This window comes from Alosa alosa, chromosome 5, assembly GCF_017589495.1.
Source record: "Alosa alosa isolate M-15738 ecotype Scorff River chromosome 5, AALO_Geno_1.1, whole genome shotgun sequence".
NCBI classification, from domain to species: domain Eukaryota; kingdom Metazoa; phylum Chordata; class Actinopteri; order Clupeiformes; family Clupeidae; genus Alosa; species Alosa alosa.
This window is the reverse complement of record NC_063193.1, coordinates 13,394,449-13,409,845: the sequence shown is the minus strand read 5'-3', so window position 1 is coordinate 13,409,845 and position 15,397 is coordinate 13,394,449. Positions and strand designations below refer to the sequence as shown.

General features: G+C 40.7%; 1 protein-coding gene across 2 annotated transcripts; it reads right to left on the bottom strand.

The window, feature by feature from the left end:
- Positions 1 to 1,980: 1,980 nt before the first annotated feature.
- On the bottom strand, positions 1,981 to 5,077 carry fgf17 (fibroblast growth factor 17). 2 transcript variants are annotated; one of them, XM_048243890.1, is made up of 5 exons: positions 4,890 to 5,077; positions 4,763 to 4,799; positions 4,270 to 4,447; positions 3,805 to 3,916; positions 1,981 to 2,470 (listed from the first exon to the last, which is right to left on the bottom strand). In XM_048243890.1, exons 1-5 carry the CDS (start codon positions 4,919 to 4,921, stop codon positions 2,185 to 2,187), a joined length of 645 nt encoding a protein of 214 aa, XP_048099847.1. In that variant the 5' UTR covers positions 4,922 to 5,077; the 3' UTR covers positions 1,981 to 2,184. The 2 variants fall into 2 exon arrangements, with proteins under 2 accessions (XP_048099847.1, XP_048099848.1); XM_048243891.1 differs by having other exon boundaries at positions 1,981 to 2,475; positions 3,810 to 3,916.
- Positions 5,078 to 15,397: the final 10,320 nt, after the last annotated feature.

The following is a 15,397-nucleotide window of genomic DNA, read 5'->3' as shown; positions in this document are numbered from 1 at the left end:
TCTGGATATTTTCTACAATACATGGAGTACAAGACTGACCATAATGATAAATGAGTTAGATGCATTTTGTGAAGACCTTATGTGAAGAGGTATATCAATAACATTTTGTTTTCAATTGTATTCTAAAGCAAAACACCAAACTGACATGTTGATATTAATGATAAATTAATACACACTATAGGATTTAAGCATTTTCAATTGTTTAACGCTAAGTGACAAAATATGTATTGTCACAAAAATGCTTTGAAGAGCCATTATCTCTGTCATAACAATGGTTTACCATAGTTTGATTATATAAATCTTCCTTTAATTAGTTCTATATTTTAATACTTTCCATCTATCACAGGTGATAATTTTACAAATATATCAGTCCTTTTCTTTGATAACCAGGATTAACAAGTGAGTACATTATGTTCAGCTGCGTGAGTGACTATCCTCTAGATCAAGTCCAATACCCATGTATTAATTTGTTATTTTCTTGTAATCTAAACACAGATACATAATCATGCAGTCAGATGTTCTCTAATAGAATTTATGTAACTGGTACACAAATAGGAATGTCTTTATTACTCTCACTTTACATTGATTATGGCTATCAGATATGACAGAACTATTAATCTACTGTATTTATATAAATATAATCTCTGTGAAATGTTTAAATGTGAAATATTGTCACTATTCCTGTCCTGGGCTGCAATAAAGTTACATCCTCTGCTTAAAGTATTGCTGAGTCTTCATCTTGTCCTAATCTCACAGTGAGCTGTTTAGATCCCTCGGCTGGTCTGCTATGCCCCATGGTGACAGGCACTGGCAGCTGTAGACAGGGGCGTGTATTGTGGGGACTTACAGACTAAAGCCAGGGCCATAGCACAGCTAATGAAGAGGCAACAGACCCACTGGTCAATAGAAGACCCAATTAAATGGCCTACAAGATGCAGGACAGCAAGAAATCACCTCATCAAAGGCAGATCACAGATGTAATATGCGCCAGCATTCAGCATCCCCTTCTCAGTTTACATTGATGACTGATCCCGCGGACTGGGAGCCAGGCTTGAGAAAACAAGACTGTCAGTCGTTCTCTAAAGGGGAAAACAAGGTTTGTCACGACCTCAGACAACCTCGACACCATGCAGCATGTCACAATGCCAAAATTACACCTCAACAAGCCCAAATTGACTGTGCCACTTCAGTTACAGAAGACAGCATTGAATCATTGTGTTAACAACTTCCTTGTTGAATAAGCATGCCTCAAATCCTGACCAACAGAGAATGAGTAGCTCGACATATATGTCTGGGTTAGAGAATAATTAGGGAATGAGTCAAACTATTCTTCAGCCAGATAAAAACCCTTTAAAACAAAATAAGCTCTCTGCCTGATTCTTTGAATCCACCAAAAGGTTCTAAACAAATGTACTTGCACCTCCAATCCCAACTGCATGGGGTTCAAGCACAGTTATGCTGGGATTCGTAAGCACATAATGTGGGGAAAGAATGGGAAAGCAGGAGGAAGGAAATGAGATGCCTGTGTGGTGAATTGCTTAATTGAAAGCATTCTTGTACAGACAGCAGCACACCTGAGAGGGATCACAGGGTCTGAAACCAGAGCCCAAGCTTCAGTGTAAATGGAAACATTATATGGAGTTATATGAAAAATAAAAAAGGAAGGAAACATAATATGGTATAAATATGCACATGTCTGCAATTATTATTTGTTTTTAATTTTGTGACTTGCTGTCAGATTAAGTCTAGCTTTTATTTAGATAATGGTTCTGTCCTTGTGCTCTATCAGTTGTTAAATGTCAGTGTTTCTATAAAACATAATATAATATAATACGATATAATATAATACCTAATACGAAATTATATAAATTAACTATAGTTTTAAATTATAATTTACATAAACCATTCCAACCAGTTTCCAACCCATATTTCCAAGTTTATTATATGTCTAAACCATTCAAACTTTTATATGTTCCCTCTTTTTACAAACACGCACACAGTAATATTAAATATATACATACACATTTCATCTGGTATCTTACCATATTTACAGTCGTCTACTTTACAACAATTTTTTTTTTTTTTTTTTTCCCAGTCCATTTTTATGTATGAAAATATATAAAAAATAAAGCTGCATCTCTTCTTTTTTTAAAAAAAAAAAATGAGTTCACTTTTGTCTCCAAGTCATTCAACTTTATGAGGCTTCCTGTTCCGCTTGGCCCGGCGTGTCGGTGGGAAGCTGATGAACTCAAAGTGTTTGAGTCGGTCTGTGTTGGGGAATGGCGGTGGGCCCTTATGGAGTCTCTTGATGAAATGCACCTCCCTCTGGTTCTGCCTGGTCTTGGAGGCCTTGATGGGCCTGCCTTTCCTGGTGAAGGCCACGTACCAGCCCTCATACTTGGCATTCTGGAAGGCTGTGTAGTTGTTCTCCAGGACAATCTCTGTGAAGATGCAGTCTCTGCCTCTACCACTGGCCTGAGGAAAAAGAATAGAAAATAAAGTCAGCTCTTCTGGGTGCACTGGGATCCATTCTCCTTTTAGTCTGCTCGCTTTGTATTATTATTATTATTATTATTATTATTATTATTATTATTATTATTATTATTATTATTACTGTGGGCTCCTCCAACTACAATTCTCTTCATGTGTCCCTGTATCTTTTGACTCAAACAGTAGGCTACTCTGTCTCTTGCCACAAAAACATTAAACAACATGCTATAATGCATTATACACATATCTGATACTTGGATACAATCACACAAAATGAAGACTGAGGGGGACCAGAGCAGTGCTCATCAATAAAGTATCTATCTATCTATCTATCTATCTATCTATCTATCTATCTAATGACCTCTAGATGGCACTACCTCCATTCTCAGAAAAGGGGAGAATGGAGACATCTCTGAAGCTGACAAGTGCAAATAGAACAACATACAAAGGTACCCATTTGAGAAACTCACAACATTTATAATTTTCTGTGCATCCTAGGTAATAAATATTAGGTCATTACTTTAGCTGTAGAAATGAGATGACCCACATTCAAGAAGAACAAGCTCACAAAACTTTTTTCCCAACATTCTAAAATGTGTCCGTCATTTGTCCATGAATAACTTTCTGTGGGCATATAGCAAACTAGGCGTTAGTGTCTTAAGACCCTCCACAATCAGATTCCCTCAATTCTTTCTCATGGCAGGAGAACAGCACTGAATACATCTTTTCCACTTCCCTGCAGGAAGTGGCGGGTTGACTTCTGACCAGACGCAGAATGGGTGTGAACAGAATTTCCCCCTTGCACTGGCAACTGTCTGGCACCCCTCGTTCTATCCACAACAGGAGCTATTTTGCTAACCCTCTTCTCCATTTGGGAATCCAGAATACAGGAAGCACAACTATTTTTCACTGATTTTTTTTTTTTCATGGTTGATTCCAATCACACAGCTAATGAAAGAAAGGCATTGTGGGTCACATTGCACTGTATTATCTTTGGATGTGTAGCAACCCCCTGCCTATTCATGGAAGTGATGCAGAAGTGACACACAGAAAGTGGTGCTAGAAGCATCACTCATTTAAAAAGAACATATGAAGCTGTGTGTTTCACCTGCTCCATCAACTTTGAATACACACTCTGGCAGGATGAAGTTATATACCTTTTATATGTGCCTTATACTTATGGCATCATCATACGCAAAGCAAAGGAGCACATTTTGTGCAAGCAAATATTTCAAGTTATAGCCCCTCAAGCTCATTCCTTGCCAACTGAATGCATTGAACAAGACAGACATAGAACCAGTACATAGAGAGGACTTTACCTTCCCAACCAGTTTCCCACGGCGATTCATACATAGATATCGCCCACTTTCAGCACCTTTGATGCGAACCCTGCTACCAAAGGTGTCTGTCTCTACAAACAACCTTGCTGTAATACAAACAAAAAAATAACATCACTGAATATATTCATATATATAGGTACAGTAGAATGTTTTTTTTTATCTACTTGGAAATACACATAATAATGCAAAACATAGACAAACTGGTGTGTACTGCAGTCAATAAGTGAATTTATGTTATATAGGCTATTTGTTTTTGGCAAGTCATACAGCCAATATGCAAAGGAGCTGCGTTTTCTAATACTTAAACAATCTAAAACAATTAAACAATAAAAAATAAAATAAAAATATGAAACATTTTTCTCATGTGTAAGCCATAGATGCACGAATCACGAATAAGAGGGACGAATAAGGCACAACATTGATTTTGGATTGTGCTTACCAAAATTGTTGCCATCCTCTGCTGTAGCGGTGACTCTCCGGCCCTGGATCTGGACGTGCTTCCCGCTGGTCCGACTGTAGAGCTGGTAGACTCGGACCTGCCGCCGGCTGAGCTGGTCTGTCAACGTCCCCTGTTCCCTCACATACTGGTTAAAATTAGGAGAAGGGTGATTCTCCCCCTTTTCAATATAAAGGGAAAAATAAAATGACACGTTTCACTATGTCTAAAGGCTCTCTGTGTCATTCATATGAGACAGGTTTAACTTAATTAAAATTAGTTTTATCCATACCTAAACGAACTATTCTTTGCTTACACGCAGTTGCCCGGAATAGAAACATTTCAGAGACAAAAGAAAAAAACGTGCTGAGTGAGTTAAGATAGATTATTGAGAAAAGTAAATCCCCGGTCTATTCTAACTAGAAAATAAATTCCTAATTTAGAGAGGGCAAAATGACATGATGTAACATCAAAACCATTGGGAGATTGTGTTTACCTGTGCATGGCACCACACCACGAAGAAGTGAAATGATCTGCAAATGAACAGATGAAATACATGGTTATTTAAACTATTATTTGTCTGAGGTTGTATGGCATTTATGAAAATTCTATCGAAAACTTACAAGTAAAAACAGTGCTGATTGATCCCATACATTGTCCCAATAGTCCGTTCAACTCAGACAGGTTTTCTGACAATAATATCCTCGAGGTATGCAGAGTAAATCCGAGTGTCACTTTTTGTCTGAAGACGTCTGGCAAATCTAGAAAAAGAGTGCGCTCCCACTTAACCTGAGCGCCCCGCTTCAGGCAAGTGAAGTCGCCGCAGCCATTTACTGATTCAGTCTCTGGTGTAGCTGACCATCATTCAGTTCAAGTTCTCCTGAAACACATATCTTCAGAACATGTGCCAAAAAAGAAAATAATCCAAACGATGTGTATGAAGCGAACGGACATTAAAACTATATCCAACTCCTCTATTTAAAAAGTCGTCCTGTTCCATCATATGATTGTCTTAAAAGGCATGGTTTTCTTCAGAATGTTCAAACTTCAAGCCAAGCATTGAGTTTGAAACAAGTAGCTGGCTTAGTCAGGACCTACTCGAACAGGCGCTGTTGTCACTATAGGAGGTCTCGCAGGTTTTAGACCGGTGGGCTACGCTCTGATCACTGACTATGCCAAAATGAAAGACGTCAAGAAGCCTTCGCCAAAGATCCCTCCCATGCTTATGAAGTCAGGGCTCGGTCGAGGGTGGGCTTCAAGGATGGATGTGTGAACATTTACTGAAAATAATTGTTCGTCCTACCATACACTCAAAAATGATAGACTATTTACAACGCATTTTCCTCGTTCTATAGAAATCGGCCCAGAAATGTGGGAAAATCTCTGACACCCACTCTGCCATGCCTAATATAGAATACTTCACGTCAGCAGAGTGACTTATGAATGGCACTGATTTCATCCACTGGTGGAGTCTCATCCCAACTAGAGTCCGATTTAATCGATGATTAAAGAGGCTCTTAACATGTTGTTTGTGTTACATTCAGTCTATAATCATCCTCTGTATTTAAAGTGCATAGGATATCATGTAAAGGTGTTCCTTGCTGTTTTGCTCTACTTACCCACCCTTGAATTACAAAGATGGCCCTATCGCCTCGAAGGGGTTTTGGCTCACACCTTTTGCTAACGTGGTAAACCTAATAGGAAAACAATGGTTCGTTTTAATCATCAGTCTCCAGCGTCTTTTGTTGGTTTATGTGGAATCCACATAGCACAACTCCCCTAATTATCGCCAACAGGATGCTCGCTTTCCGACAGGTATTGCCGACAGGTATTGCTTCCCAGCAATTAGTCGTATCATGTCAATTTGTCTTTCTCCTACCAGACAATGAATTATTCTAGTCAGTTTAGCGTTTTCGTTTGGAGTGAACCAAACAGGCCACGTTAGGTTTTTTTTTCTGTAAGTAGGCCTACAATTTCTTATCGTCATTGCCATGTCAAATCATCCCATTTGAGTTAGAAATCAGTGTAAGTTTTAAGACCTAATTTGGCTTACCTGGGAATTAATTATGCTATGCTCACAGAAGCGTACAAAGTGATAAATTAGGCCCTACAAATTAGATGTTGGCTATAGTTAACCCATACGGAGATCAACAATGCATTTCTGTATTTTCATAATGTCACGGAAAACATGATAGATGCCTCACGAGTTAAAGCAATAACAAAGAAGTCTTAATTTGTGAGTCATGCGTAAATAACTATTCCACCGTTTTAAAGATAATCACTGGACCATTGCATGCTATACCCGAACAAACTTCTTCACAATCTGACTAAAAAGGTCAATTCATTGGTGCCAGACATGGTGTGCGAATTGGCTCATTTACAATCAATAATGTGTTTTCAATCACTAAAATGGAAATGGCAGTTTCCTAAACCAACGTCCTCTGTGAGAAAATGGAACACACATTAGGCCTAATATACATTTGTGTGGTTTGGGATGTTTGCAGCTTTAACTAGAATTGCAGCTTTAACTAGAATTGCAGAATTATTGATTTGTTTCATATATCAAAACAGCCCCAGACCAAGGAGCAGTTTGTTGACTTACCCTCATGTCCACATCTACATTAAATACCAATAATCATGTAATAAGGAACAATAAAAATGTCCTTTTTACTTTAGTATTCCGCCAATAAAAAATGTAAGTTTGAGTGAGTGTTGAGGATGGCAAGTTCCTGTAAAACAAATGCTGGCCTTTGTAACAAGACAATGTGACACACTTAACTCTTGTGACATTCCTTCAGTCTTTGGAGCTAACTAGGTAATCTGGGTGGTGGGATGAGGGGGTGTTGGTGGTTTGTGTATGGGGGGGGGGGTGAGGGGGGAGCAGTTAGGGGCGAGAATGAGAGAGAGAGATAGAGGGAGGGAGAGAGAGAGAGCTAGTCTCTCTAGTGTGGAATTTTCTGTGCCCCAGCAGGACACCTTGGGTGTCGGCAATGTTTTTTGGGGAGTGGATTGTTAAAAAAAAAAAAAAAGACTGAAATGAGGGAAAGAATGAGGGAAAGAAACATGGAAGAGAGAGAGGAAGAGGAAGAGGGAGAGAGAAATGTAAGGTTGTGGAATACCACTTGTTCACTCACCCCACTCCGACACCCTCCCCACCCCTTCAGTTTACAAAGTGGCGGATGGATCAGAGAGTCTGCAACCCGATCGTATTTATTTGTGTCTCTTCTAGCGTTACTGGCACTAACGGCGAGATGGAAATAACCTGAAGTTTGCTCATGAGAAGGTGCCTAGCAACAACAGCATATGTAGCCTACTCCCGACCCGTTTCCTCAATACAAACTTGCAGCCAGGGCTACCTGTGACACTATGATCGACCATTGTCATTGTGAAGTTAACAGACTGAATAAAGTTCAGTCCTTTCAATTTCATTTCATTTGATTCAGTCACTCTCCCTTAGAGGTAAATTCGAGTCCTCCCGTGCCTCTGCTACTGCGGTGGTCAGCAGATGGCCCCAGCCTGATGTGTCCTCACCTGGAGGATGCTGACCGCATAAGTGGCACACTGAGCTACAGTCCTTTCCTAATAATATTCTATTATTCTTAGGCTTCCAGTCCGCTGTGTTCTTTGTACATTTGGCTGCCAGGGCTGCAGTACTGTACCTTGGGGTGCAAGTGAAAGGAGGATTGGTGGTCTCCCAGCAGCTTGAACCACATCGTAAAAATCTCTGCCATAAAGACCAACTGGCCACACTTTTCTGACCCCACCGAAATAGAGACAAAGCTCTGAAAAGTGGGTGGTCTTTGAACAGCAAAAAATAAAGCTCTGTTGACTATTTTAATAACAAAATATGTATAGGGTTAGAACAGTATATTGCCCTTAGGAAGAACCTGCAAAGTAAGGGTGTCAGAGAGGTGGTCCACACTAATGTTCATGACAGTTCCTCTATTGCCCTCTCTGCCGAGGTCAACTGGACTCCACATTCACATCCCACTATGCACTGTGCAAACTCTCTGGCTATAGAGGAAATGTACACATTTTAATAGATGGAGTGATAACCATCACCATATATTACTCATTTTACATGAAAATATTGTAAGCCTTGAGGTTATAGCGTTTATGTTTTTCCAGTCAACGGAGTGTTCAAATTGGACAAATCTGTAATTATTACAAAGTCTGCTGACCCCTAGATATACCCCAACCATTTGCAAGCTGACCATTTGAGCTTGCCAAATTTGACACAGCTGACACAGGCAATAAATTTGAACTAGTTCCCCACCCCCATTATCTGTAATGAGGCCAAACCCCTCACCCTACACACACACACACACACACACACCCTACACACGTGGGTGAAGAGTGAAGATATAGCCCAGGAGCAATAGTCCATGCAGGTGTGCCTGTTGCATTCAGGTTAATGGTCCGATTACATGCCAATCTCTTGGAATAATGCTTTATATTGAAAACAATATAATTTGATGAAAATTCAGGGGCCATAATAGAAATTTTGTAAAATTCACCACTTTTTTACAATTGTTACTTATTGTTATCAATATGTACTTAATTTTGCCATAAACACTCTGAAGCCGTTTGGTGACATGAGTGACATTTTATTCTAGACATTTTATTCTATCATGATAAAACCAAACATGGCAAAGCATGTAATGCATACATACAACAAAAAGAAACTAACTCAGCCACTGTCTCAAAGTATGTCTACTGAAAGACCACTGACATTTCAGGTTTAGCTTATCAGGCATCACACAATAAATACCATAAAAATCCAGTGGGACATGATACTGCATCTTAGTGTCATTACAAACGCTTGACTACAAACGCTTGCATTCTGTTGTCTGTAATATGTGTGTTGTTGTCACATGTAAGTGCCTTCCCACTGCGGTGTGAGGTGAAAACAACATCCCTGTGGCAATTACTAAAGGCAGCCTGGTTGCTTAATAGCCGAAACCCGAGTGGTCAGGCAGTGATTAACACCCGTCAGCGGCAGACAGTCCTTGACTGCTTCATCTGATGAGATCGAGCTCCAGCCTCCATGTCAAACTTCACAACAGGTCACATGAGCGCAGGAGACAGCCAAGGAAGGGGCTATGAAAATAACCAAGCCAGTGGCCGATGACAAGCCTGATGGGGGCTTTTCCACAGCTCCGGTTGAAGGCACTGCAACATCTGTGTTATTTTTATGGAGCGAAATGTCACCGAGCACTGATCAGGCCAGGGGGAACCTGTGTAACCGTGTAAGGCGCAGGGTCAGGTCAAAGCCATAGTGCCGTGGTGGTCCACTTTGTTAATATGGCAGAGATCGAGTGCTGGAGAGTTTTGCTTTACAGAGAAGAGGCACAGCATGCATGGGTGTTAGATGGAAACTGAGGAAGCATTACTACTCTCGCGATAAGGAGGCCTGTGGCATTGAACTCCATCCTCTTGTTGTAGTTTTTGTTAGTATTACTTATTGCTTTATTTCCTCTGTCAAATCCTTCTCCTTGAGTTCTTTCTCCTCTTGTCTTTCATCTTTTAAGTTGACAAACTCCAAATATAATAAGAAAGAATATCAACCCATCAAGAAATGTCTCACACATTTCCAATCTATTAAGTAGCATAATGACCCAGAGAAGACGTTTTTGAAACCTGGAATACTTTAGCAAAAATGTCAGTGAGGAAAAGAGTATCTCAAAAATGTGACCTCTGCACAGCAGCATCAGGAAAAATAACCATTTATCTGAAATTGGTTATGCATCCAAATTCCTATGACCCTCTGCTCCCAAAGGGAACATTAGTTCCTTATATTTGACTGGTATGGGATTTCAAGCAGCCATTGATAGGCCTCCTCAAGATTTATTCTGTCATCAACTGACAGCAGCAGTCCATCATGGTCACGTCTTTAAAGCTTTGCACTCCTATAGAAACACTCAACATTCTTTCTTCCTCTTCTTCTTCTTCTTCTTCTTCTTCTACTAATACTACTACTTCTACTTCTACAACTAATATTTCTACTTCTGCTGCAACTAACATCTCTTTGCTTTCTAATGTAGTGACACATTGGCAACTTAATTAAAAACCTCCTGTTTGGACATATTTGCTGTACAGTAATGTTTCTCCTCTGCAATGGCCTCCAGGGATGCGTACAATTCCCAAAGTAGGAAGTTAATCACAGCAAATGAATCAATATTTCAATAAGACACAATTGCCCCACAGGCATCTCAGTGCATAGCTCACACATTAACACATTAGCACAATACAGACCAAGTGACTTTTTTGAAACCCCTTTCACATTCCACAAACCACACACTTCAATGCAGCGCAGACCAACTGTGGTGCATGTGTTTGTATCAAAGGCAAATTAAATCATTGAAAATATTTGTGATACAGAAGTAATTTCAACCAGCTTGTATTGGATTACTGCATTATATCATTCTTTGAGTTACAGCTCTGAAAGGGCAGGTTTAAGATTTAAAGACTAATATGTCAGTATGTTTGTGTTTGGATATCTTTATCTGAATGTCTACTTGCATGTGTGTGTGTGTTTCTGCACATATGTATTTTGTTGCTTTTAATGTTGTCTGTGTATTGTCAGACAATGTCTGTGTCTTTTGCAGACAAAAGCATACATATATGTTACTGTGCATGTGTGTGTGTGTGTGAGAGTGTGTGTATGTGTGTGTGTGTGTGTGTGGTAAATGTGTGTATTTTCATGCACACATATCTTTGTGTGTGTGTGTCTGTGTGTATATGTTTGTGTGTGTGTGTGTCTATGCTTGTGTGTGTGTGTGTGTGTGTGTGTGTGTGTGTGTGTGTAATGTGGAGTGTGTGTGGCTGGAGCTGTGTGTGGATTGAATCTGGACAGCTGTCTTGCCTTGCTCCAGACCTTCCTCCTCTGATCTCTGCTCTGCAGTTCACACCTGATCACCAACGACTGCACTTCACGCAGGAATTTTCCATTTTCTATTTTCTCTCGCCCCCCCCACCCCCAACAGCGAGACAAGTGTTGCTCTACAGCTCGCCGGCGACACCCTGACCAGCCAGTGACACAACAACCCCCAAACATGTCAGTTAGTCGCCTATCAGTACAGTCGCCATAGAGCCATTTGAGCTATTTTGTTATTTTGGTATCTTTTGATGACTTCAGCTGCTTTTATTTACACGTCATAAATTTAGTCCTGTTGATACAAATGCATAATAAGTGTGGTGATTTGTATTTGGTTTGTATCACAGGCTTTCCTTAAGAAATAATCCATATTTTAATTACTCTAGATATAGATTCAAACTGGTTGTGCAGATTACAAAGATCCATCACCTGCTTTCCCATGCTCTGTTCTGTGGGAAAAAAAATATTTCTTGTCTAATATCAAAGCTGCATTATTGATTCTTGCACACTTCCATCAGGCATACCGCTATCCTTCCATGCAACATAATTGGCAGGCAAGTTTCCAAACTGGTAAACTGGCAGGCAAGGCAAGGCAAATTTCCAAACTGGTTGACTTTGTGCACTGTGTCCTTACTATGCAAATAGACTCTCTCAAAGGGCTGAAATGAAGATCTCATTGAAGAAGACGTAAGGACTACAGAGTTCACTAGTCGTGGGAATCCACAGCAGTTTTTGTTGGGTCAGTTTAAGTGCCCCCTTACCTGTCTGTGACCTCAAAGAGAGGTTGTGTTGACCCCTCGTCAATCTCTCCACACATCCACTGTGCTCTGGACGCTGCGTTCACATCAATGGCCTCCCTGCCTCAAATCTGACTGTTGCATCTCACTCGTGCTGGATTGCGATGCGGTGATCTTGTTTGGTAAGAGAGTGCTCCACTGGTGAGGTTCATCAATCTCTGAGATGTGTGACTTTCAATGGTTTGGTCGTTAAAAGTGCACACTGCTGGTCACATTCAGAAGAATTATGAGATCACATCAGGGCTTGAGAACATAAGTCAACCAGGGGGTCGGAGCCTCGAAGCACTAGTTCAACTAAATTAAATTTAATACTATAACTATCAAAAATAAATAAAAAATAGCATAATATAGAGCTACTATTGTAACATTTCAAATTATGAAAAATAAACTTTATTATAAACAGAAGTTATGTCTGTCTTGCCTGTCCCATGCAGCCAGCAAAAGATAGAAAGGGAAAAAAAACCTGCACACACACACACATGTTTACCTCCCACTCAATCAGGGAGACAGTGACAAACCTGTCACGCTGCCTGGATGGTCAGAATCAAATGTGTACAATGGCATAGACAATAGCAGCTGGAGTAATGAAGGTTTGGCTTTGATGCGGCTGCCGAGGTCAGAGGGTCACCACGAGAGCAGAGTAACGGGACACCTCCACAGACAGCACTTAAACAGGCAGAAAAAAAAACACAAGCACAGCTCCGGTTACTCTTCACCTGCATGGCTCGCTCCCCTGCACGCCGCTCTGTGCTCCCTCGGCAAGTTACTACAGGACACAGGGATGGGAGAGAGGGCAGGAATGGGGGGAAAGAGAGAGAGAGAGGGGGCTGGGATGGACAGACAGATAGACCGAAAATACACTGTCAGAAAGTGGGGAGCCATCCACTTATATTTGCTGACATTTCATGGATGCCAAAAAGATTGAAATATATGTCACTTTGATATATTGCAGATGCTTGATATATCATATAATGTAATGTAATATGTTTTATTTTATATGTTTGTAGAATCTGTATCTTCATAAAGCCTAAATGTATGTTCTTGTTATGTCTGTGTGTCGTTTTACTCAAGGATGCAGACTAAACAAACATGTTTCTAATATATGGGCATCAAGTCAAATACAACAATCTAGACCGTAAACATGTAAATATTAGTGTAGAATGTAGAGTTGGGAAATATTTTATTGATTTATTTATTTTGTTAAATTACACAGAACAATGCATTAAAATACTTTTCTGCTTCCCTACATAGATCAACGTCTAATATCTATTATTACCTAACAGTGCATTGCAATTTTCCCAGTATAAACATGCAGTATATTTAAACACAGTTCTATAGATGGTTAAGATTAAAACAAATGTTATGAGCCTTTTTACAGAATACAGCAATTCCATAATCAGTCTTTCAGTGGGTATTAATATTGTATTCATAATCTTGTAGGATCCATGTCATCTCATTTTAATAAAGGCAGTTGATCCCCTGCTTGGAAGTAAAACAGATGTTGCAAAGCTCAATGGTTATATCAGTTTTCATACCAGGTGTACATGAAAACTAAAACAAGAAGTGATCTAGTGAAGAAAATAGCTAATAACATGTTTGTGTAAAAACAAGAGAAAGAAAAAAATACATTACACTTTATTCTAAATCTTCCAGAATACACCAAAAGACACCAAAGCATCCTGAAAAAAAGCCATGATTGTATAAGCTGTCATGACATGTTGGGGTAATGTCATCAAGCGTTGACATAGATAGCTCATACCTGCTAGATTCTAAACAATTTTTTTTTTTTAAATGAGAAGGAGTTTTTTGATGATGGATTCACAAAACACAATTTCATGCCAGAGTTTGAATAGAGAGATGGATTTAGAGAATGGATAGAGACATGGATTTCTTTTTTATGGCATGAAAGGGTAGAGAGGAAACTCCAGAAGCGGACGTGCTGGAGATGACCGTGTGAAGAAGCACTCTACCAGCACAGAGGCACAGACACACGTCTCGGAATGGTCTATGGTTATGTGTCAGTCCAGATAGCTAACAACATTCCAGAGAAAATACCCTCTCCCTCTCTCTCTCCCTCTCTTGCGGGGGCTGTCAGATTTGAGGGGCAGACAGAGGGGTCCACAGCAGGGGGACGTTCCGTCTGTCCATCAGCGGCTCGGACTGCGGTTCTCAGCATACCGTATCACACTCCAATTAACCGAGAAGCAACTCCACTCCATGGCTGGCCACATCCTCAAAACACATATACCAGCACAGCCAGGTCTCCTTCAGGAGCACATGAGCTTGACAAAAGATTTTTTTAAAGTCATAAACTCATAAACACGCAGCAGTGACAACCAATGGGGCCACATCTAACCTGCTCACATCTTTTATCAAGGCTTATTGCATTATTTGTTTCGTTAAATGGCAATAGTGTGTCACAAGTGCTCTCATAATACTACCATATAGGCTGACTTTAGCACCCACTCAAAAGTGATTGATTAAATCAAAGGGCCCATCAGAGCAGCTTTTCACTCGAACAAACATGTCATTAGGGGTTTTGTGAGTTCTGCTGCTTTCTGGCTTTTGTAATATCTGCTCTTTTCTTCCTCCCTCTCTTCCACTTTTCCAAATCTCTTTCAACAGTTCAAAGAGTCAGGGGAGTATAGAAAGCCAAAAGAGAGAGTGAGAAAGAGAGAGAAAGAGAGAGAGAGAGAGAGAGAGAAACTCTAATCATTTTGCTTCGATGTGCAAATACACCCCCTTTTCAGTCAGACGCTTAATAAAGGGGGCAGCCGCCAGTGAATGACATCTTGTGTGGTACTGTATCTCCCTTCCTCCCACCCACCGCACATACGGACGACTTCAATACACAAGCGCACCTAAAGCGTGAAAGGAAGGTGAAAATGAAGTCTAGTTTTTTGGTGGAGGGGGGGCATTGCACAAAAAAAAGAGAAAGAGAGAGAAAGAAAAACTGGCTTATCTCCCGGGTGGAACGATGCCCTCCCCTATCTGACACACACGAGGGGCCAGAGGGACTGACCTGAATGGGAAACAGCATGCCCCCTCACAAAGCCCCGTTAGAAACAATTAGTCCCGACCGGCAAGTTTGATCCGGGTGGCTAATTGCCAAGCGTTGGGCTGAGATGGTCCGAGGTGGGCTTTTGGTGGGCGGGGGGGGGGGCCGGGTGGACTGAAGGGGGGCCTAGGTACTGGGAGGACCCTGGGGGAGAGCCGTGCCCCGACAATGGCTGGCTTTCTTTCACATTCAGGTGCTACAAAGTAGGTATGCTCAAAAGACTTAATCCCACATTCAGACCTCCACAAGAGGGGCCTTTCACACAGATAGGTGGTACAACACTGTTTCAGGTATGCCTCTGCCCCCAACCCCCCACACCTCCCTTACACCTCTTTACTCCCAACCTCTCCCATCCATGCAACAAGAATAGAAAAAACAATTACCTAAATTATAGTGAGT

Coding starts and splice junctions, on each gene's coding strand:
- fgf17 (XM_048243890.1), bottom strand. CDS start 4,921: ATGTATGGGATCAATCAGCACTGTTTTTACTT. Junction 4,448..4,762: donor TGGTGTGGTGCCATGCACAG/GTAAACACAATC, acceptor TATATTGAAAAG/GGGGAGAATCACCCTTCTCC. Junction 3,917..4,269: donor AGAGGATGGCAACAATTTTG/GTAAGCACAATC, acceptor TTTGTATTACAG/CAAGGTTGTTTGTAGAGACA.